General features: G+C 37.2%; 1 protein-coding gene across 6 annotated transcripts in view; it reads left to right on the forward strand.

The window, feature by feature from the left end:
• Positions 1-24,785, forward strand: part of PPP4R1 (protein phosphatase 4 regulatory subunit 1) — a 63,560-nt gene that overhangs the window by 18,089 nt on the left and 20,686 nt on the right. For 3 of the 6 annotated variants that reach the window (XM_019418476.2, XM_019418475.2, XM_019418479.2), the window contains 9 exons: positions 1,849-1,933; positions 2,729-2,835; positions 7,428-7,570; positions 8,031-8,177; positions 11,102-11,209; positions 11,347-11,412; positions 12,088-12,246; positions 16,369-16,496; positions 23,678-24,201. In XM_019418476.2, coding sequence (XP_019274021.1) covers positions 1,875-1,933; positions 2,729-2,835; positions 7,428-7,570; positions 8,031-8,177; positions 11,102-11,209; positions 11,347-11,412; positions 12,088-12,246; positions 16,369-16,496; positions 23,678-24,201 — 1,441 coding nt within the window. In that variant the 5' untranslated portion in view covers positions 1,849-1,874. Of the gene's footprint in view, positions 1-1,797; positions 1,934-2,728; positions 2,836-7,427; positions 7,571-8,030; positions 8,178-11,101; positions 11,210-11,346; positions 11,413-12,087; positions 12,247-16,368; positions 16,497-23,677; positions 24,202-24,785 lie in introns of all 6 variants that reach the window. The other 3 variants (XM_019418474.2, XM_019418478.2, XM_053902392.1) reach the window with 1 other exon arrangement.

Raw genomic sequence — 24,785 nt, forward strand, 5'->3', positions numbered from 1 at the left:
GATAAGTGCTCCAGGCTTGTCTTAAACACAGCAGTGTTCGATGGTTGCCCCTCTAGGCTTTGTAAGGACTAGAGTCAGTGTTATTAATGTTTATCTTTAAGATTGACAAGTGTGAGGCTGATGAAACAGTTTGGTCATAGTCATAGAATTCTAGAGCCTGCATAAAGGTGTTTTTGAGGCCATGCTAGCTCAACAGACGTGTGTGAGAAAGGAGAAAACAGAGGCCAAGTGAGAGCGTCTGAGCAGTTTTTACAACTTTCTGATTCAAAATAAATAAGGTCCTTTGCTGTGAGTTGTAGATCAGCACAACCTGTATAAAACTTTCCTGCACTATGTAAGCAATTATTTCCATGTTAGGTGTTATTTTTAATCCATTTGGAAACTCTCTGCCTTTCAATTGGGTTATTGAGACTATTTGTGTTCAGCGTGATAATTGACATGGTTGGATTTAAATCTCTCATCTTGCTATTTCTCATCTGTTTGTCCTACCTCTTCTTTTATCCTCTTTTTCTGCCTTTTGGATTGAGTGTTTTTTATGATTCCATTTTATGGCGTTTATTGGCTTACTAGCTATATAACTTTTGGTGGGGTTGTTTTTGATGTTTAATGGTTGCTGTAGAGTTTATAATTAGTATACATCTTTAATTTACTACTGTCTGACTTCAAATAATACATATCTCTTCATATACAGTGTAAGAATGTTAGGAAGGTGGACTTTGCCTCTTTCCTGCCTTTGTGCTATTATAGTCATACGTTTTACTTCTATATGTGTTAGAAATCCCACAGTACTTTTTAAAAGCTTTTATTTAAATTCTGGTTAGCATACAGTGTCAAATTAGTTTCAGGTGTACAATATAATGATTCAGCAATTCTGTACATTACTCAGTGCTCACCACAAGTACACTTCTTAATCCCCATCACCCATTTCACCCATCCCACCCATCCCCCCACCCCCCTCCCCTCTGGTAACTATTGTTTGTTCTCTATAGTTAAGAGTCCCCACAGTACGTTTTTTATCTTTTTATTTTGCAACACATATTTTTTACTTTAAACAGTTATCTTTCAAAGAGATTTTTAAATATGAAAAGTCTTTTTGTATTTACCCACCTATTTACTATTTCTGGCGCTCTTTAGTCCTTTGTGTAGGTCTGGATTTCCAATTGGCACAATTTTCTTTTGCTTGAAGGACTTACTTTAATATTTCTTATAGTGCAGGTTTGCCGGTGATGAGGTCTGTCAGCTTTTGTGTGTCTGAAAAGGTCTATTTTACCTTTGTATTTGAAAGATACGAATTTCAAAGATATTTTAAAGATGCTTATTTACTGGGTATAGAGTTTTAGTTAGACTTTTTTTTCTTCTTCCTCTTTTAGCACTTTAAAGATTACTGTCTCCTGGCTTTTATTGTGATAAGAAGTCTGCTGTAATTCTTATCTTTGTTTATAAGGGGAATTTTTCTCTGACTGCATTACAGAATTAAGAGTATCCGTGTTTGACATTTTATTTATTTACAAGTTGTTAGTGTTCTGATTGAACATGTGAGTTCTCAGTTATCACCCCATGCTGTTTCTGAAGCCTCTGACCGCCATGTTTCTAGAGACAACTAGACCTATCTGTAGGAAAAGGAGAGGAAGCATCCTTCAGTTATTCATGGCTTCTGAGTTGATGTAAGAGTCACTTGTGACCCTTTATACCACTCCAGAAACATTAAAGGCAGTTTTATTTAAGCTGCTTCAGACAGGCAAGGGATACTTTTTAGTTTCAAAGTGTTATAAGGAGTATTTCTGATGTCTCTGATAGTTGGTGTGGATGACTACAGCTCAGAGTCTGATGTGATTATTATACCTTCAGCCCTGGACTTTGTCTCACAAGATGAAATGTTGACGCCGCTGGGGAGACTGGACAAGTATGCTGCAAGTGAGAACGTATTTAACAGGTACATGCATATTCTTTTCATTATGGAAGTGGAAGGAGGGTTTTACTACATTAATTTCAGTAAGGAAAATACATACAGTTTTTTAGTTTAAAGTATTGTTAACGTGCAGTCTCAGTCAGCACGTTTTATTAATAATCACAGCCATGGCCTTTTTTATAATTGTTTACTCTTTAATCCTAGTAACCATGTGGCACTCTTTCTTTGCTTTTTGGCCAAAACAAAAAAATACCATTACTTTTTTGCTATCAGGCATAATTTTGATGATTGTGTAAAGCGATTACTGAGGGGAGTATATTCTTCTTTGAGCAGGTGATGTTGTATACCTACTGTGTGCCAGGTGATGTTCAAGGGGATTGGGACACACTTCCTAATGCATTGTTTCTCCAATGGTGGTCCCCAGATCACCTGTATCAGACTTTTCTGATAAGTCTTTGCTTAAATTTTTGAGCATAGATGTGTAAAACTCATTTAGTAAAAATTTGTGAAGGTCATCTGTATAATGAAGAGTGTGTGTATTTTCCCATTATTTGATAACTGAAGATCACGCTTGAAATTTTATAGAATTTTCAGTGACCTTAGAAATTTGTTACATCAGTTAAAGATGAAAAATATTTTGGTAACTATTCTCTCTCATCTTGGTAAAATAAAATCCATAGTGGCATTTGTCACTTAGGAAATCAGTGACTTAATTTATGTTATAAAATATATAAAAAATTTTCTTTATAACTATATAGAGTCTACACTTTGAAATTCTAAAATTCCACTAAATGCTATATTGTTTTCTTTTCCTATTAGACAAATGGTGGCCCGGAGTTTGCTGGACACGTTGAGGGAAGTCTGTGATGATGAAAGAGATTGCATTGCTGTTTTGGAAAGAATTAGCAGATTAGCTGACGATTCAGGTATATTTTTAATGCAGAGAAAGGTTTCTTTTACCAAATTTGAGTTTTTAAAAACTATTGAAAAAACTTAGTGTGATATGAGACTTCTTTAAAAGATTTCCTAAGTAAATTCCCAAATGTGTCAGTAACAAGAAAATCCTGTTCCTAAGATTCATACATTTTATAGTTGGTCTCTGTTTAGTTTAATTTTGGAAATTTCTCATCAGAAAAATCTAAAAATACTGTTTTGCATCATGTATGTTAATCGTAGGATTACTAAAAACGTAAAAATAATTTTGAATAAGTTTTAAAAAGGGACAGAGTGGGCTGTAAACTTTTTGAGGCAAATATAAAATGCTTCCTTTTTGTATGCTTTCTCACTTGCAAAAAAAATGTCAGTCACACATGGTAAAGCTAAAGGTTTTTGTCTCCAAAGCAAAGCTAGAACGGTCTGCTTAAGAAAGAGGTAAACCTGATTTGAGGCTTGGAATATGGTTATATTAAGTTTCTTTAAAATATTTTTTCTTGTGAAATATGTATAACATGCAATTTACCATTTTAACATAATCTTAAGTCATAAGCGTGTTTTCATTTTAGAAAGATTCAAAAGTAAATACTTTTTTTTCTTTAGCCTATTATCTCTTTATTAAAATGTGTTATTTTTCACTTTCTAACAAACTTTTTGTCATGTCAGCAGTCTCATTTTTTAATTTTTCGATGAGCCTGTCTTTTGGTGAGCAATTTGTTTTATGGGAATATGTTTTACTATTTACATAAGCATTAAGTAATTTTTATTTTCCGATAGGGTAGAAAAAATATTTGTAAGTTAATCTTTTTCATTACGATGTTCTTTGTATGCACTTGCTTATGTGTATGCTTGTGCCAGAATGGTTTTAGGAGAGTCTCATCAATTATAATTTTTCCTTGTAATTTTAACTGGTCAGAAATATAACGATTTGACTTAAATTTTTGGCTCATCCCATTGTGGTTTTTTCCTTCTTAGTAGAAATAGATATTCCTTATGGAGGAATTTTTGTTTATTTTCTTTTACCTGTTTGCCACCTATAGTGCTGGTTTTTATTAATATATATGTATATACAGTTGACCCTTCAACAGCATGGGTTTGAACTGTGTACAGGTCCAGTTTTACAGATTTTTTTCAGTGAGTACAGTACTATAAGTTTATTTTCCTTATGATTTTCTTAATAATATTTTCTTTTCTCTAGCTAACTTTATTGTAAGAATACAGTATTCAATATATATAATATAGAAATTATGTGTTAATCAACTGTTTGTTATTGGTAAGGCTTCCAGTCAATAGGAGGCGATTAGTAGTCAGGTTTTTGGGGAGTCAAAAGATGCATGTGTATCTTCTGCACAAAGGACGTCAGTCCCTCAGCCCCCTAATTGTTCAAGGGTAAACTTTATGTAAAAAAAAAATTTTTTTTAATGTTTAGGGACGGAGTGCAAGCAGGGGAGGGGCAGAGAGACGCATACAGAATCCGAAGCAGGCTCCAGGCTATGAGCTGTCAGCACGGAGCCCGACGCGGGGTTCAAAACTCACAAACTATGAGATCATGACCTGAGCTGAAGTCAGATGCTTAACCGACTAAGCCACCCAGGTGCTAGATTTTAAAAATATATTCTTGGGGCGCCTGGGTAGTTCAGTCGGTTAAGTGTCTGGCTCTTGGTTTCAGCTCAGGTTATGATCTCACAGTTTGTGAGTTTGAGCCCCACATCGGGCTCTGAGCTGACAGCATGGAGCCTGCTTGGGATTCTTTCTCTCCCTGTCTCTCTGCCCCTTCCCAACTTGCTCACTCTCAAAATCAATAAATAAACTTAAACAATATATATATTCTCAAGTTGTTAAGTTCATGGTAAATATCTCTATTGACATTTATATATTTTATTCAGTAAACATAATACAGTGTGCAGTCCTATGCCAGAATCTAGGATAAATGCTAGAGCAGTTACTAAGGTGAATAAGAATTTCTGTCATCAAATTAACAGTTTGATGAATGCAGCTAACTCCTAAACAATAAATTATAATGTAGAGGATTAGCACTGGCTTCAGAATGTTAGTGACATTGAGTTGGATTTAGTAGAATGATGAAGTACAAAGAAGGGAAGGAGCATACTCAGGAGAAGAGAAGACAAGACCGGTTTAGAGGTTTAAGGAGTTCAAGATAGTGGCCCATTTGCCCAACAGGTAGGTTACTGAGTCTACAGTTTAAAGTAATGAGGCTGTTCAGTAAGGTAGTTGGGGTCTGGATTGTAAGGATTTATACTGTATGCTGTACTAGAGAGTTTGTGTTTTTGTGATTTAGAACGATAATGTACCAGTGTGGACTGACTTGGTGAAAAACATGGGCAACAGGAACACTTGCTGGGAGGGACTCTGTTACTTTAATATTGAATGAAACTTACTACAAAAAGTCACGGACTATAAATTTTCAGCCCCATGAAGTAAAGCAAAATGAAGCCATGTAATTGGTACTCAGCTCAAGAAATAGAACTAGCGTCCCAGAAACCATTTCAGGGCACCCCCTCATTTCTGTCCTGTTCTTGTTCCCCAAGGAAATCAATATCTTGACCACTAAGTATATAGGTTGGTTTGCCTCTCTGAACTTTATATGGAATCATACTAAATATGTTCTTTTGTGTCTAGCTTCTTCATACTTCTGAAGCTTGTCATGTTGTTGGGGTGTAACTGTATTTATGGATTTTTTAAATTGAACCAGAAAAGAGTTGGATGAAAGATGTACCGATGAGGGTAAAAAAAAATTAGTAAGTTAGTAGTAAGTCTAACCAAGCATTTGCTATATAAAATCATAAAAATCTATACTTTAGAGGGAAAAAAAGTCAAGATCAAAGTTGATAAGGATAAAGCAGACAGAAGATTTAAAGGTTCTAAGCCCCTTGTTTGCTTAGGAGAATGGAATATATGCATTAATTTTACAACTGTATATTTTTCAGTAGTCCTTAACTTGGATGTCATGATCAGCCCAGCCCACCAAGTTAGAGACTTTAGGCTCAACTCCCTTCTCCTTCACTCCCTTCAACCATCGCAGTAGCTCTGAAATCCCTCCCCAGCCCTTCGGTTTCTCCCAGACAGCTCACAGTGGGTTCATTTCTCAGCTCCGTTTTGGTCCGTTGCCTAAGAAGGCTTTGAAGAAAGAAAACGTACTGATTTCATTCTCAACTAAAACTGTAACTTGTGTCCTTCATGTACTTCAAAAATACATGTAACTATTAGGTCAGTTAGCAAATTCAGGGTTAATGAGGAAAAGGAGAGGCCTAGGTCTTTTTTTTTTTTTTTTTTTTTTTAACTAATTTTTTATTTTTCAAAGCAGAAGCACTATTTTTGTTCAGTTATGGTCTAACTTCAAGTGGCACAGCCATGTAATAGAAATTCCACATACTGGTTTGTTGAGAAGATTCTTAGCTTTGTAAAATGCTAGTACATTTTCCGCTGATACTTTCATTAATTTCTATTTGTTGAAGTCAGAAATTTCCTCTGGCCCCATGCATGCATATTTACCTTAAAGTAACTTTAATAATTTAATCATTAATAGGTGCCAGAGTTCTAACAGGGTCTAATATGGTGAATTGTATTGATAATCCATCATGTCTATGTATGTCTTAGTCATTTGCATTTCTTCTATGAATTAATTGTCTGTATCCTTATTTTCTTTCTTGTATTCATTTGGACAGTGGATTCTTGGTTTATAGTTATTAATACTTTGTTATGTGTGTATTTTCTCCCAGGCTGGTTTGCCTTTTAACTGAGTATGGGACCTGTTGTCTGTATTGAAGGCTTTATAAAATGGAATTAGTTGGTCTCTTGGTTGGTTTGGGGGTTTTCTTTGCCTTTGAAGGGCTTCCTGCCTCAAGGTGAAACATTTTTTAAAATGTTGTCTTTTAGTGCTTTTGATCTTTAAAAAAAAAAAATAAAGTTTGGAACTTTAATTCACTTAGAGTTTAAGCTGTGTAGTATAGGAATCACCCTTTTTTCCTCACATAACTAGCTGATTCTCTGCCATTACTCTTAGACACTTCCCTTTTGAAACCACACTTAAATGTGCTCTATTTACTTGGGTCTCTTCAGGTTTTTTGGTTTTTTGGTTTTTTTTTTTTCCTCTAACTGTATTGGTCTTCTTTAATGGTCACTTACCATTTTAGTCATAATTTTAACTATAAATTCTCCAGGCAGTGATTAAATTTATTAGGAACCAGTCCCTATGGCTTGTCCTAAGAGGCTCTTAAATAGTTGAGTTTATAGATAATCTATATTTTGTTGATGTGAATATTGGATATTTAACCCCTAGCATATGTGGCACAACGTAGGTGATGGATGAATTCAGTCATGATAGGAAATGATTGCATACTCAGTGTGTTGTATGAAAATAGAAGTGTGGGATGGGAGTCGGGTCTTCTTTCACTCGTGCGTTGACCTGCCTAGGATTGTGAAAAGGATCCCAGAGTCAGGGAACATTCTGTAAGCCCTTTGAATGCTGAGGATGGAAGTCCAGAGCTTTCCTAGTCTTAAGCCCATGCATAGATTTTGTTACTGTGGGAGAATGTGTTTGCTCATATTTCTATTATTTCAATAGAGCCAACTGTGAGAGCAGAGCTGATGGAACAGGTGCCTCACATTGCATTGTTTTGTCAAGAAAACCGGCCTTCAATCCCATATGCTTTTTCCAAATACTTACTACCTATTGTGGTTAGATATCTCGCAGATCAGAATAATCAGGTAAGAGTGCCATTTATGTGTTCTTAATGGAAATTTGTGTAGTATGACGTATGTAGAATGGCCTAACCTAGGGGGTCTCATTTGAATTTTTTTTCTCCTCCACTCATCATTCCATTTTTTGAGATGACCGTTTGTCTTAGACAAGAATACATTGACAGTGTTGCAAATCTAGGGAGTCTCCTTAATGCATTAGAGACAGTGTCATTTGCTGCATTCTCCCGCGGTACCCTCATGGGTGTCCCTCAGAAAGTTTGCTGATTTGTGAGTCACCATTTGTCATATCACAGTCTGCAGGGGTTCTGTGTTTGCAACAGTTGGAGAACATAGCCGTCAGTTTTTATTTGCAACGTTTTGCCACTTACGGATCCCTTTGAAATGAAAAGTTTTCCGTTTTGTGAAAATCAAGTGATAGAGTTTTGTTGTGTCTGTACTTTGTTAACACTGCTGATTTTTTTCATAGGTAAGAAAAACAAGTCAGGCAGCTTTGCTGGCTCTGCTGGAGCAGGAGTTAATTGAGCGATTTGATGTGGAGACCAAAGTGTGCCCTGTCCTCATAGAGCTCACTGCCCCAGATAGCAACGATGATGTGAAAACAGAAGCTGTGGCTGTAAGTAGAAGGCATTTTTTTCTGTTTAGGTAAAAATAAGTCACTATATTGACAAATAATGATGGCTCAAATATTACACTGCATTCTGTGCTATGGAGTTTATACATATTAAGTATCAAAGTAACCACAGATCATTAGAAAGGGCTAGAAAGGGACATAGGCATACAAAAAAGGTCCGTGTTCTTCGGGCTCCATATTATGCTTTGTACCTGTGAATTAGAGGGCTCTATCACTGAGCTCTGAGGAAGCAGATATGCAGCAAGAGAGTAAGAAGTAACTATAAATTCATTATTATGGAAAAATAAGATGGGAGAAATAATCAGTGTAGTTAAAACAAAAACACAGCCCTGTATTGGGTGAAGAAACATTTGTGAAACTCTATTTGCTGCCATTGAACACTTTCTGAGCACTGTGTAAACACAGAAGAAAAAAAAATCTTACCTCCTGCCCTTGACAGTCTGGTCTTTCAGAAAAGAATAGTCAGGTGAGTAGTTTTATGATATATGTGATACAAATTGTGATTATAAGAAAAATGCACAGATTAAATCATTATGTGCATAACAAAGTCAGGTATAATAAGTCCATCTAAAAATTCAAATCTCTTTGGGTAGTGAGAGTTTACTAGTTAAACCTAAAATAATATAATTGCACTTTTGTTGATATAAAAAAAATTATACCAAAATTGTGTTTCTGGATCATTAGAAGAATGAATTAGGTCATCTCTCTAGTCCCGTTTCCTTTGGAAATTTCTTGATTCCATTATTTTAGACACACTGTATAAGTGAATAATAAATTTAGGCACTTTTCAGTAATACCATTTTAATTGACATGAAATTCGCATAATAAAAAACTGCCTTTTATTTTTATTTTTTTATTATTTTTTATTTTTATTTTTTCTTTTAATTTTTTTTTTTAACGTTTTTATTTTTATTTTGAGACAGAGAGAGACAGAGCATGAACCGGGGAGGGGCAGAGAGAGAGGGAGACACAGAACCGGAAGCAGGCTCCAGGCTCCGGGCCATCAGCCCAGAGCCCGACGCGGGGCTCGAACTCACGGACTGTGAGATCGTGACCTGAGCCGAAGTCGGACGCCCAACTGACTGAGCCACCCAGGCGCCCCATTATTTTTTATTTTTTTAATGTATTTTTGAGAGAGAGAGAGAGAGTGCAAGCGGGGGAGGGGCAGAGGGGGGGAGGTGGGGGGGGACATGGAATCCGAAGCAGGCCGCAGGCTCCCAGCTGTCAGTGCAGAGCCCGACATGGGGCTCAAACTCATGAACCGTGAGATCATGACCTGAGCCGAAGTCAAACACTTAACTAACTGACTGAGCCACCCAGGTGCCCCCAAAAACCGCTTTTTAAAGCACACAGTTAAGTTAGCATTTAGTACATCCACAGTGTTGTACAACCAGCACCTCTGTCAAATCCCAAACATAGGTTTTATTTTGTTTTGTTTTGCGTAATTTCACAAGTTCCTCGGTAAAGGAAATCAGTTTTTGGGGAACTCAGCAGAGTTTAACTTGCTCGTTTATTTTTATTGGATTTAACAATAATGAAACATGGTAACTGTAGTAAAAAGACTGTATTTAGCAGTATTATGAAACCCAGAATTCTTTTACCGGTCGGTTTATTTAGGCATGTTTTGCATTCCCTGGTCCTAATAATTGTTCTCTGTCTTGGGAATAATTCTTTCTGATGAATTTAATTATGCTACATCAGTGATACAGTATAACTTTGGATCTTTAGAATTTGAAAATGCTTAGAAATAGTAGGGAGTCAAAAACAAAACTGGTTTTGGGATTTGGGAGATTTCAGATGTTATCTCCAGTTCTGAGGATGCTGGGATTTTGATGGGGATAGTGTTGAATCTGTAGATCAATTTAGGGATAGTTGCCCACCTAAAAATCCGTGAGCATGTAGGTCTCTCCATTTATTTAGGTCTTTTATGTATCTCATTAGTGTTCTGTAGTTTTGGGTAAACAGAACGTATGTATTTTGTTGAACTGTGTTTCTTAACATTGTTGTCAGTGATATTGCTGTTAAATGTTTTCAGTTTGTTGCTAATTTATAGAAATACATTTGATTTTTATGTTCTGACATAAGTGCTGTAAACTTCCTAAGTACACTTATTTGTCTGGTGGCCTCTTTGTAGATTCCTTGGGGTTTTCTAGCTAGACAGTCCTGCCGTGTGTGAATGGAGTTTTCTTTCTTTGCAATCTCTATTCCATTTACTTCTAATCCTATTTGTATGGCTAGGAGTAGATGTAATAGATAAATAATAATAGGCCATCAGATTTCTTTCTGCACTAACTGGGAGAGTGGGGAAGGGGGATTTATTTAAATAACATTGGGCAGGTTTTCAAACATAGTTCATTCTCACTTTGCCTGGTACTGCGTTAACTGAAACTGTGCGTTGGAACCGTGTCCTTGTCTTCCTTGGAACCAAGGCAGTTCTCTTGTGCACAAGTTTCTGTTAAAACGGTACTTTGCAAGGTAATGACTGCCTCCAAATAAGTCTTAGCAGCACAAATATACTAAATCCACATTCTTCTTATGGATAATCTTTCCCGTTGAACAGTTACCACTCATTTTCTTACTGGGAAAATGTAGAGGATTCTGCTTTTAAATTATCAGGCAAAATGATTAATAAGATTGAAACTATAGATGAAAATGAAATTTTTCAGATTCTCTCTGGGTTTACTGTGCATTTAGTAATTATTGATTGATTTTATTGGTAGTAGTATCTATTTTTCTGTCTTCAACTTGGATAAATAAGATGAATGTTTTTTGTGATGTTTGCGGTGTGATGCCATATCCTATTTTATATTTCCTGAAGTATATACTTTTAACAAGTTAGCAAACTTAACTGGAAAAGTCTTAACTTGAAGATATTTTCAGTGTGCTTTTGTTCTTATTCATTTTAGATAATGTGCAAAATGGCTCCCATGGTTGGGAAGGACATTACAGAGCGTCTTATCCTCCCTAGGTTTTGTGAGATGTGCTGTGATTGCAGAATGTTTCATGTTCGAAAGGTATTTTTTAGGCATTTTGTTTGTTTAAGAACATGTGGTTTTAGTGGTTACTGTATTGATATGTGAAACGTAAAAGATTATTTTTAAAGCAGTGTATTTGTAATATTTTGAAATGTCAGTGATGCTTTTGTTGGCAGGTCTGTGCTGCCAATTTTGGAGATATTTGCAGCGTGGTTGGCCAGCAAGCTACTGAGGAGATGTTGGTAAGTATTGCAGAAATAAAGGGGTAAATAAAGGAGCAAGCAATACGGTACAGAGTCACACGTGAATTTGCAGTGCATACATTCACCCCACATTTTATGAACACAATTCCGTGAACGTAAACCAGAAAGATAATATGACCTTGAGAGTTTAAATTTCTGTAATCTGGGCCCTTGAATTGCGTTTAGATGATGGTTTGTTAAAACCGAATGTACGTGATGCGTAAGAACCATTGATTTGTTTTTACCTCTCCCATTTTCTATTAAACAAATCAGTTCTTTCTTTATTCAAACAAGTCCGTAATTTGACTGCAACTCTCAAGTATTTCAGTGACAAATTAAACCTACAGCTTGTTATTTTTAAATGGTGAGTACATGGGATATACATGCTTAAAGTAGAAGTTAACATACTTGAAGAGCTTCTGAAGCCATCTGTTAGGCAAAACAGTTTAGGTACAAGCTTTTGAATAACATTTAACCTTTATTTGTTGGGTTTGCCCTTGCATAGTCAACATTGTTGTGAATTAGGTGTGATTTATTTAAAATTACTGAGTGTTAATGCTACATGGTTTTTCTAAATTGTAATAGGAAAATCTAATATTTTAAAAACAGAAAATGAAATAAAAGTAACCACTGAAACCTGGTTTGTCTGCCTAACAAAACCCTATCCTTGCATAGCTGCCCAGGTTTTTCCAGCTTTGTTCTGACAACGTGTGGGGAGTCCGGAAGGCTTGTGCTGAATGCTTCATGGCGGTTTCCTGCGCAACATGTCAAGAGATCCGGCGGACTAAATTGTCAGCACTGTTTATTAATTTGATCAGTGATCCTTCACGTTGGGTAGGGCTTTGTCTAATTATCATTTTTGGAAAATAATACATTTTACATAAAACATGGTTTTGATTTCATAATTTAAGAAACAATTTATTCAGAGTATGTTATTGTTAATACTTTTAGGAATAGGCAATAAGTAAACTACCGTATTACTTTTGTTTATTAAACTGGGCAGAACTTCGGTACAGATGTAAATCATGTTCATTCTATTGATATGTTGTGGTATATTGATTTTCAGATGTTAACTGACTTTTAGTAAGTCTTACCTGGTCATAGTGTAATAATTCTTGCTGTGTTGCTGGATTCAGTTTGCCACTATTTTGTTAGGGGTTTTCATAGTTTTGTAAAAGATAATGGTCTGTAGCTTCCTTGTGATGGCTTTTTGTTTGTTTTCTTTTGTTTGTTTTGTTAACACAGTATAATGCCTCATAGAACAAGTTTAGGAAGTACTCCCTCCTCTTCTATGTTTTGGGAGAATTTTCGAAGAATTGGTGTTCTCTTTTAAATGTCGAGTAGAAATAAGTGATGCGATCTCGGTTTTAACTTTGTGTGCGGTTTTTTTGTTTTGTTCTGATTTTGGGGTTTTTTTTTACTACTCGCTTGTTACAGGGCTATTAAGTTTATTTTCACTTGTTAAAGAGTTACTCAGATGATTTCTTCTTGGGTCAGAGTTGATAGTTTGTCTAGGAATTCGTCTGTTTCACGTAAGTGCTCTAATTTGCTGGTATATGATCCATAGTACTTACTTCATAATCTTTGCATTTCTCTAACATTAGTAGTAATATCCCTTCTTTTTGACTCTAGTAATTTGAGTCCTGTCTCTTTGTTTCTGCTAAAGGTTTTTCTGTTTTCTTCAGCCTTTTACAACTTTGGCTTCACTGATTTTCTCTAAATTTCTGTCCTCTATTTCATTAACTTCCACTCTAATCTTTATTATGCCCTCTCTTCTGCTTGCTTTTGCTCTTCTTTTTCCAGTGTCTTGAGGTAGAAGATTAAGTTATCAATTTGAGATCATTCTTTTTTCTTTGAATTACCATCCAGGGTAACTGGCTTTCAACCTGAAGAGCTTCCTTTCATATTTACCATAATGTAAATATGGTAGCAGTAAATTCTCAATTTCTGTTCATTCGGGAGTATCTTTATTTTGCCTTCGTTTTTGAAAGATAGCTTTGTTGGGTATAGGATTCTTGGCTAACGGGGTTTTTCTTTGAGCACGTTGAATGTGTTGTCCCCACTGCCTTCTGGTCTGTCTCTCCTGTTTTTGCCAGGAAATTAGTGTTTATTGGGGTTCCCTTGTAAATGATATGTCACTTTCCTTTTGCTGCTTTCAAGATTTTCTTCTTGCTTTTGACTCCTGGCATTTTTACTGCAATGTATTTATAGATCTCCATTGGTTCATCCTACTTTGTTGAGCTTCTTTGATGTGTATGTTACTGATTTTTAATAAATTTGGGATGTTTTAAGCCATCATTTCTCCAAATACTGTCTTTTCCGACTCTTCTGGTATTCCTATTGTACATATGTTGGTACACTTTATGTCCCACATTTTCTGAGATTCTGTTCATTTTTCCTCATTTTCTTCTTTCTGTTCTTCATCTTGCCTAATCTATAATGATGCACCTTGTGTTCACTAGTTCTTTTTTTCTACCAGTTAAGATCTATTTAAGTTTATGTGGTGTTTTTATTTCAGTTGTTGTACTTTTCAACTCTAGAATTTCCATCTGATTCTCTTCATGAACCTGCATTTGATAGGACACTGTCCTCATACCTTGCTTTACTTCCTTAATCCTGCTTTCATTCTGTTCTGTCAATAATTTATAATGGTCACTTAGAAGTTTTTTTCTAAGTCCAACATCTTACTGTTCCCACACATAATTTCTGTTCCCACACATAATTTCTGTTCCCTAACTTTTCCCCCAGTGTATGGATCATACTTTTTTGTTCCTTTTCATGCCTTTTATTTCTTTATTTTTGAAACTGGTCATTTTAGGTAACACAGCAAATTTGGGGACTGGTACCCCTCTCTGGGGCTTGTTATGATGACCTACTTATCTGCTTAGTGACCGGCAGGAATGCTTTAGTGGACTCTTATTCCCCCCTCCCCCCCCCCCCCCCCCCCAGGAGGCGCAGCCCTGGGCATGCCCACAGCCACCCTGGGATGACCGCATTTTGGTGGGAGTGGGAGTGGTGGCTGCCTCGGGGTGGGCAGCCAGAGGTACTCTTGGCTCCTCTATCCTGGAGGAGGGGCCTCATAAACTGGGGCAGGGGCCGTATTCTGAGTATTCTCATGGCCCAGTGTTCTGAGCCAGATCCAAGGTAGAGCTTCCATTCTACCCATAGGCGTTGTTCAGAAGAAGGGAGCCCCTGCACCCACTGTACTTGTCCAGGACCTGGCCTCAGCATCAGGTAGCTGGGGCAGGAGGAGAAACCTCAAAATCCCTCTGGCTAGAAGCTAGAAGAGAGGGGGCCCAGTGTTGCTGGCTGCCACAGTTTGGAGTAGTGGTTTACCTCCCTGGTTTAAATACCACAGACTCTCAGTTTTTTTTTGTTTTTGTTTTCGTTTTTGTTTTTTTACTGAATATTTACAGATTTTTTTGAGTAGATATTCCTTGTTTTGTTGTTTGCCTGCCCCTAGGACTATGTCCTGGGGTGTTAGATTGTGGGTTTTTGGAGGTCTTTTTTCCCCCCCGATTTCAACCATTTCGCTGGTCAGTGGCTCTCCTATGTTGTCACACCTGAAATAGATCTGAGGACCTTTCCATATTCAAATAGACTCTACATAAAGGGAAAGACTGTTAAGCCTTAGTACTATTTTAATGTTTTTTAAAAAATGTCTTACATGAGCTTGATAGAAAAGATTATATAGCTTATTTGAAGTTTTTATTTTGAAACTTTATTTTATCATTGTTTGCACATGCAGTATTTCCTGGTAATTTGGGAATGTGTTTATAGTAAAATGAAGGATTCCTTAAATCTGTCATTTGAGGTATATGTAAATCCTAGGCCTATTTGGGACAAGCTCAGAGTTTTAACAGTATCCAGAATAGACTACACTCATGCAAAAATAGTCTTAAAAGTTACCTTTTATGTTTTTATGGAAGCAACATTTACCATATAAAGGGGAAAAAATCTGTAAGTTCACACATACGCTGCTTTTTGCTATCTTTTTTTTTCTTTTTTCTTTTTTTTAATGTTTTATTTATTTTTTGAGAGGGAGACAGATTGCAGGCTGGGGAGGGCAGAGAGAGAGAGGGAAACACAGAGTCCGAAGCAAGCTCTAGGCTCTGAGCTGTCAGCACAGAGCCCGATGTGGGGCTCAAACTCACAAACTGTGAGATCATGACCTGAGCTGAAGTCTGATGTTTAACTGACTGAGCCACCCAGGTGCCCCACATAATCCTCATTTTAAACCATGGAAAAAGTATTGGTATTGATATGCCTCAGGGGCAGGATCTTAGAGAAATTGGTTTGTGGTTTTTCTCCCCTCAGAGTGACCTCTCTCAGACTGTGTCCATCCTTCTGCTTCCTCTCATGAATCCTCTCTTCCCCCAATTTTTTTTTTGTGATCTTGATTGCAAAAATAATACAGAAATACAATATAAGATAAATAAAATTCTATAACCTTTTTTCAGTTTTCCTACTTGAGACATTCATGGATAACAGTAGTATGTGTACCCAGTTTTTTGTGAAATAGTATTCTATTTCTGATTAAGTCTGTAGTTTTGGCACATCTGTCTTGTTTCCTTTTAGTGAGCAAATTACAGTCTTTCCTACCAGAAAACATGAAATGGATTATCACATTTTTTTACTTTATTGCCCTGTATTTTCTGTTTGGCAATCTTGGTTTCCTTGAGAACACTGCAGTACCTCCTTTAGTCCCATGCAAATGCTCTATGGGCTCTCATATTCATATTCTAACGATTGGAATATTCAAGCCAGATTTTAAAGTTGAAAGTAAAAAAACAGAATAGTTTATAAAGAATCTTAAATCCTAGCTGAAGAACGATTTATAGTTCTGAATCTGGGAGAGTTTTTTAGAATACCTTACTCCTGTCTTAACCATGCTTCAGTATATGGCCAGTAGATTGTTAATAATCCCTTATTTTTACCTCCTCTTTTTCTTCCTAGGTTCGCCAAGCAGCTTTTCAGTCTTTGGGACCTTTCATATCTACTTTTGCTAATCCGTCTAGCTCAGGCCAGTATTTTAAAGAAGAAAGCAAAAGCTCAGAAGATACATCAGTAGAAGACAAAAATAGGTATGATTTCTTCAAACTTTACTTTCCAGCTTTATTGCCTGTGAACAGATTTTCATTTCCTCTGTTTCATAATAAATGTTCTTTTTGGAGCCTTTGCTACTTGTCTCGATTGTAAAAATGGGTAAATATTTTTGAAGAGCTGTATTGTAAATACATTTGTTAAATGCCTCTGGTGATTTGTGTCTTAAATGAGAAGATGAAGATGCATGTAGCAGTGAGCTTGACCCTGGCCGTGGAGAGAAGTGTAAATGAGAGATATGATAGCTTTTTAATCAGTAAGTTTATTTAACAGGTTAGTTACCTAGTAAGCCATCTGTTGACATTTAGAATAGACGGAGTAATGATTGTACAACCTAAAGAGTAGTTTTTTAAGGGATAGAACCTAATTTGGGAATATGTTTTAGTATATAGTCCATTTCTTACTATTATTTTTCCTTTCAGTCAGTTAATTTAATTGTGGATCTTGAACTCTGCAGAATGATGATTATCTCATGGAGGGGAAAAGCATTGTAATGATTAGCACCAAATTAATGTGCTTATTAACTAGAATATCAACTGTAAATGTAATAGGGCAGCTAAGTTTTAAAATACAAAGGACAACTCTGATTTTTTATTTTTAAACCTTTTTTACATTAAGACATTCTGAGTTTTAGTTTTTAAAATTTATTATATACTTAGGGGAAAAAATTCAAGCCTAACTTGGTGCATGGGAAATATGCACTTCACAGGTGTGCACTTGAAATAATTGAGAACCTGGTTTTGAAACAGTCCCTACTATAATGCTTAAGTTGCCATAGTGTCTTGTCCCTCCCTTGTCATGATGCTAATGGACATTTTCTTCTGTAGGTCTTGATACTGTGATATTTGCTTTCTTGGTGTTTTGATTTGGCAGTTCTTCCTTTCTTCTCTGCTGCCTTGTTTTACCTTTTTGCCCGTTCTCCTACTGTCCTGCTGAATAGCCAAACAAACCTGAGGTACTGTTTTTTGTAAAGGAAGAAAATCACTCTAAACCTGTCTTCCTAGCGAGCAAATTCTGTCAGTTCTTTTGAAAAACAGCTGCTGCAAGGAGTTTGACAAAAATGATGATGGGGGCGGGGGGGGAAATGTTATCTGTTTTTCATTTTTAAAGTCAGTGTTCACTGCCTTGTTCACTACCTAATTGTACAAAGACTATTACATAAGTTTTATTTATTTTTAAATCTGGGGAGAGTTTAGTAAGTGAAAATACGAATTTACAGAGAATTGTATAGGTCAGGGGTCAGCAACCTTTTTCCCAAGGCTAAATAAATATTTTCAATGTCTGCCACGACCACTCAGCTCTGCCCTTGCAGCATGAAAGCAGCCATAGACCGTGCATAAATAGATGGGCGTGGCTGTGTTCCAGTAAAACTTTACTGACCAAAATAGTTGGTGTGGCTGTCATGGCCAGTAGTTGTACTGACTGTTGGTGTAGAACATTATTGGAAGAGCTGTGTGAAGGTAGCTATCTTTTACCTGCAAACCTTAATTAATTCCTCTTCCATTGTAATGAAGCATGTCTTAATGTCAAGTCAGTACTATTTGTAGCATTGGGTTTTCACTATATTGTTAGACTTGATTGAATCGTGTTAACGGTATAGGGGAGGGAAGAGAATTTGCGGCCAAGGAGGGAGTTGTACTATAAAAGTTTTTGTGTAGTTTTACTTCCTGACTTCAAAAAAAGTAGTCCCCTGTATTACTCATGTCAGAACCATTAGTTTGTTTACCCTCTCTTAATTCTATACTGGCTTTGGTTTTAAGCTGTCGTAAAACTTGTTTTGTTATTTAGGATTGATTGGTTGATTATGCAGAAATTAATTGAGCACCTACTATGAACCAGCTCCTGTAGATAGAAATCAGGAACTTGGTTCCTGTTCTCAGGGTCCTCTCAGTTTTCCTGGAATTCAGGTCTTACAAAGTAAGCAAGTTTTTGACAGCCTGTTTCCACTACTATTTATTTATTATATAGTTTAATCTGATTCTGGAAACATTCAATATCACTTAATACTTTGAAGCATTAGTGGATTTTAAACCTCTGACTTTATATACCAGATTTATCTTTCACTCATCCTAGATCAGGCTATTAATGCTTTGAAGGTATTAATAAAGGCTGCTTCCAGAAGCAGAGTTAAACGTTTAAATTTGCATTTTTAAATTATGTAAAATAAGCATTCTCTTCTTAGTCAAATCAAGTGTTATATTATTCTCTGAATACACTATGTCCTTTTGATTCTCCCTGCTTTCTGTTCGAGAGCTGTTCTGTTCCACCCATATCTCATGTAACAAAGTGAATGTCAGCATGCTTGCTGTCTCTGGACTCACTACCTCCACAAATCTTTTCCTGAGTTTTTGGGAAATTCAGAGCTTTTGCATCTTGGCTGACACTAGCAGTGGAATGAGAATTCTAATTTCTGATCCATAGCTTTTCAGTTGTGCATTTGCAGATATCACCTAGTAGACTACAAGTCCATCTGCTCTGGCAATCTAGTTTTTTATTTTCATGTAAAAGAACACTTTCACTGAGCCTAGCACATGGTTGGCACATAATAAACCCTGAATGAATTGTAAGGAAATAATTTATTTAAAAAATGTATTTTAATGCTTATTGGTTTTTGAACGAGAGATAGCGTGAGTCGGGGAGGGGCAGAGAGAGGGACAGAGGATCCAAAGTGGGCTCTGTGCTGACAACAGCGAGCCCCGCAAGCCGTGAGATATGACCTGAGCCGAAGTCAGACGCTTAACCAACTGAGCCACCCAGGCGCTCTGGAAATAATTTAATCTCAGAAGCTTTACGTAGCTATGCCACTTATGCCAGTTTTTGTCACTTTAGCCTAATGCCAGCTGCGTGAAAGTGAGATTGCTGTTGGTACAAATTTATTTCACTAATGCGAAAACTCCATTTATTTATTTCACAGTACTAGAAAGAGGTTTATGTTCTTTTCTTTCATGTCAGGATACAGAACTTCTTTAACCAGATGTCCCACAGGTCATTTTCTCCTTGAAATACAATGTACTTATTCTTGTAGACCTGGAGTCTCTAATAGGAAACTTAGGTAGACGCTAAAGGAAAATTAAGATTCTGTTACAGAAATTTCTGGCTTACCCTCTTGTGCTCTTATTACCTACATCTCTTAGGAGATAGGATAATTATCTCATTTTGCAGAATCAGAGGTCTCCCCAGGTTTCAAAACAATGTGTGCTTGTATGATAGCATTTGGAAATCTGACAACTAAGAACATCAGAATTTTGGTATTTAGCAGCTTGATCTTGCATTGACTGTTAACCTAGCTCCAGGAAAATTCAGTGTTTAGATAATTTATATTTTTGACAGTTTGAAGCAACTGTTATCCATACATGTCATTCTTCCCAGAATTTAATCGTAGGAAGAATTTTTTTGTCTCTTTAAAACCATCCTAGGAGTTTTTTGTTTGTTTTGTTTTTTTAATGTTTATTTATTTTTGGGAGAGCACAAGCAGATGAGGGGCAGAGAGAGGGGGACAGAGGATCCAGAATGGGCCCTGTGCTGACAGGCTGACAGCAGCGAGCCCGATGTGGGGCTCAAACTCACGGACCGCGAGATCGTGACCTGAGCCGAAGTAGGGTGCTCAACCGACTGAGCAACCTCTGTACCCCCTTACTAGGAGTTTTAAATACAGACTAGTATGGTAACATCAGGCAAATAGAATGACTTGGCCATTCTTCTTCTTCATTTTGGCTAAGAATATTAAAATTTAATCTTTTTTATGTTTTTATTTTATTTTTAAGAGAGAGAGAATGTGAGTGGGGCCTGGGGGCAGAGAGAGGGAGACACAGAATCCAAAGCAGGCTCCAGGCTCTGAGCTGTCAGCACAGAGCCTGACATGGGGCTCGAACTCACGGACTGTGAGATCATGACCTGAGCTGAAGTCGGAAGCTCAACTGACTGAGCCACCCAGGCCCCCCTAAAATTTAATCTTAATGCCACGGTAAGAGCAGTAATCAAGGAACTTCAGGCCCGTGGAATAGTTTTACATCACTGAATGACTTTTTTTTTTTTAATGAGTTTATTTATTCATTTTTAAGTAGGCTCTATGCCCAACGTGGGGCTCAAATTCACAACCCCAAGATCAAGAGTTATATGCTGCACCAACTGAGACAGCCAGGTGCCCCTGAATGGGCTTTTAATTGTATTCTTTTTGTGTATTTTAAATGCAGGTGTTTTTAATTTATCAGATAACAGATGAAGTCTTACAAGTTTTAACCCCTTTAGTCCACACTCCCACCAAGCAATGTCTTGTTACTGTAATTATTAAAAATTTAATTTTCATATCAAAAAATAGCAAAAATAGCATAGAGAATCCCATATACCTTCAGATCCTCCAAGTGGGAATATTTTACTATATTTGCTTCACTGTTTTTCTTGAGTTCTTTGAAAATGTTTTAGACATGATACTCTTTTTACCTCTCTTAAATATTTCAGCATGTGTTTACTCAAAATGCAGACATGACTACAAAACCACAGTCCAGTTACCAAAATTAAGAAGTTAACATCCATGCAGTAATCTAGAGACTCCATTCAAATTTCACCAATTATCCCATTAAAATTCTTTAAACAAAAGTAAAACGATGTCTTCCAGTAAGGAGCACATGATTGGAAAATACTCATGTAGAAGAAATTTATTTGGCATGGCAGCACTAGCTTCAGGAACAGTTTCGGGGAGGGAAGGAATCTTACAGGTTGTCTAAGCCAATCCCTTCTGCATGAATAAGGAGTAACTGGAATCCGAACCCAGGTTTATGGGGGTGCAGTGCGGGCACTGGGGACAAGGGCCAAGACCTCGGGGCCCAGCGCTCCCACAGGCGTAACAACTCTCCTATGTACCCTGACTGTAACCCTGTGTACCCTGACTGACTGTAGTCCTAAGAATAGAAGGGAAACACCAGAATTTAAATGCTGTCGTTGTGTGGTATGTTTTCAGATGACTTCTTACATATTTTTTTCTATGTTTTTGAAGTTTCTTTAAAATAATCACGTGTTTTTAAAAATACATATTTTGGAAAACAATGTGAACATTACTATGAGATAAAGCCCACCTGAGGGGAGTTGGTAATTTCTCGGTGGCTACTTACCTGGGATATTACACAGCTGTTAACGGCCCCTTCGGTTTGCTCGGTCCTGGTGAGCCCCTGTTTAGTATCTTTTACTGTGTCTGTTTAAAGGCACATGCTGTTTCAAGGGAGCACCTTTAATTTTTTTTCCTCACGTTCACCTTCAGATTACCTGCACCACTCATCCTTACTTCCCTTTCATATTCCTTAGAAAGAGGTGGCTCTTTCCCCATTTAATTTGTGCACCTGTGTTCTTGAGCGCATGTTCTTTCTTCTCCAAAGATGATGCTTTCTCATCGGTTTTGCCAGTCTCCCATGTCTGCACTTGCTACATCTCTGCTCACCTCTCTCAGGCATCACGAGAAAAACGCCCCCGCTCTGTTACTCTGTGCCCATCGTGTTTTCATTGACCTTTCTCGCCTTGCACTCATCAAAGCCCCGCACACATCCTTCTGAGTTGGTGACCTCCAGATCTGTCCCCGGTGTCTGACCAGTTTCCCGTGGGCATCCCCACCTGGAACGCACCCTAGATAGCTCACATAGCCTGTCCAAACCAGAACCCCATTAGCTTTCTCATTAAACTGTTCTGGCATTTTCCACTTTCATTTGGTGCTACCAGGATCTGTTCTGTCACACTAGCCAGAAATTTGGCAGTTTCCAGATTCCTCCCTTTTGTTTTCTGTCCCCAGCATGGAACAAGTAAACATACCCTATTGGTCTTGTCATCATTTGAATGTGTTTACTTCTTCTCTAGCCCCAGCCTTGCCTTCATTCACAAAGTCCTCATTGCCTCTCACCGCCCTTCCCATTGTCCCTGCCTTCTATCTCACCTCCACCCCATTTCCTACACCACTTCCAGAATGTTCTCTCAAAAATAACGCATGTAAAATGCAGTTTTCCTAATTCCTACATTATCCCCTGTAGCCCATAGGATCCATTCCATAGGTGTTTGGCAGGGCACATGGTGGTGCTGGTGAAGTTTTTCACCCTGGTCACCTGTCATTCCCTTCTTTTAGCTGTAAGAAACTCCGGGTGGCTTTCTGAGTATATAATACTTACTCTGTCACTCCTGCTTTTGCATATGCTTTTTCTTTCTTGAGTGCGTTTTCTTCCCCTTAGCCTCATAAACATTTACTGGTTCTTCCAAACACCACTCCTGTCATTTCCTCTAACCCTTTGAATTTCAGCTCCATTCACAGTGCTCACCACTCTGTGTGGCAGGTACTTGGCTTGCATGTTTGTTTCTCCTGTCTGCCTCCAATTGTAATCACCCTGACAAGGCCTGCATCTCATTCCCATGTGGATCCTCAGCGCTGGCTTCATTTCCTGGCTCCTAGTAGGTGCTCAATATGTGTTTGTTAAATTTAATTGAATCAGATAAAATATAAGGGATAAACATTCGAACTTACTATAGCGCTTTAGTTTAGACAATGGATGGTAATAATCAGTGGACTCGAATTTAGGAGCTTGTACCATCTGTCCTTATCAATTAAGTCGTGACTCTATTTTGAAAAAAAATCTTTGGGAGTAGAGCTGGAAAGAGTGGAAGAAATTTAAAAACCTTTATTTACACTTAAGTGAATTTTAACATTTTGTCAGATAGGATCTTTTCTAACACTATTATAGAGGTTTTTTCCTTTTTTATGTAAACAAGTAAGTTTTATTTCTCAGCTTTTCAATGTCATTGGAGCAGTGGCAATACCATAATCCTCAGAATCAGATCATTTTTTAAATGCATTGTAGGAATTTATCTTCCTACAGTTTTTCTTTAGTTTATTATTGAAATTAGCATGGCATTTAAGAATCCTGGGATTCTACAGTGTTATCTTTTCCAACTCTTGTAATACTTTAATATCTAGACTTATGCTTAACAGATATTTACATCTCTGAACACAGAACAACTGATGGAAAAAGAAGCATTACCAGTACATAAACTATACAGTTTGTGTGGATAATCTTTTTAATTTTTAATATTTAACTTGTTTAAATACTTTATGTAGTATCTTTCATTGAGTTTTTTCCAGTAATTATTTTTATACTTTCATTTCTTTTTTCCCCAACTGAAACAATAAAAGGATCAGAGATCAAGAAGTCCCAGAGGATGTACAAATCAGGCCAGAGGATGTTTCTTCAGATCCCAGTATTAGTAATTCCAGTGTCAAACTGGAAAACATGGTGGAAGAACATGCTGAAACATCTAGGAAATCTCCAGGTGAAATAAGTGTTCCAATGGACAGCTCTTTACTTTGTACTTTGTCCTCAGAATCTCATCAGGAAGCAGCTAGTAATGAGAATGATAAAAAGCCCGCTAACTACAAATCTACATTACGGCCAGAGGGTGGCACCAGCTCACCAGATTCAGCTCTCTTAGATCAGGAATTGTACAACTCCTTCCATTTCTGGAGGACTCCTCTTCCTGAAATAGATCTAGATATAGAGCTTGAGCAGGGCTCTGGGAATATACTCAGCCCAGAGAGACCAGAAGAAACACCTGAAGTCACCATACCAGGTTCTTCAAATATCACTATGGCCACCAGAAAGGAACTTGAAGAAATGATAGAAAATCTAGAGCCGCATATTGATGATCCAGACGTTAAAGGTATGGAAGAGTCCATCAAGTTCTTTACCCTAAAGCTGATATAAACTATCATTTGGTGACCCTTTTTCCTAGAAAAATTGCCTTTTAAGAATTTGTTTTCACCATCGTCATGTGTTCTTGTCTTGGTAAATACGCTTAATCTGATTATTTCGTAAATTTCATTTAGATAAGCTCATCCCTGTGTTTCTGATGGTAGCATACATATACAGATTTGTTGATTTACAAATCACTTGCCCTGAAATGTTCACAATCATTCAAACCGTGCTTTACATGTACCATTTCAAATCTGGAGCCGTGCCTTAACTATTTTGCTCTGGGTTTCATTAACTTTTTTATAAAACAGCAGCAGATGCAGTGTTCCTTTTTAAGAAGGGACTGTGGTCTAGTAACAGATATGTTTCCTGTGGAACGTGGTGATTTAAGAGCTGTAAACGTGTATAAGAGTCAACTGGATTTCTTTTTCTCAGTTTTGACTTTTTTTCCATTGGGTTATTTGTGTATCACCCAGATTCTTTCATTGTGAACAATAGCCCTAAAGGTTGTTTGATGTTAGAATAAAGAGGGGCCTCTTTCTAAGGGGCAAT

The sequence above is a fragment of the Panthera pardus genome, unplaced genomic scaffold, assembly GCF_024362965.1.
Source record: "Panthera pardus isolate Hobbes unplaced genomic scaffold, ASM2436296v1 HiC_scaffold_15, whole genome shotgun sequence".
NCBI classification, from domain to species: domain Eukaryota; kingdom Metazoa; phylum Chordata; class Mammalia; order Carnivora; family Felidae; genus Panthera; species Panthera pardus.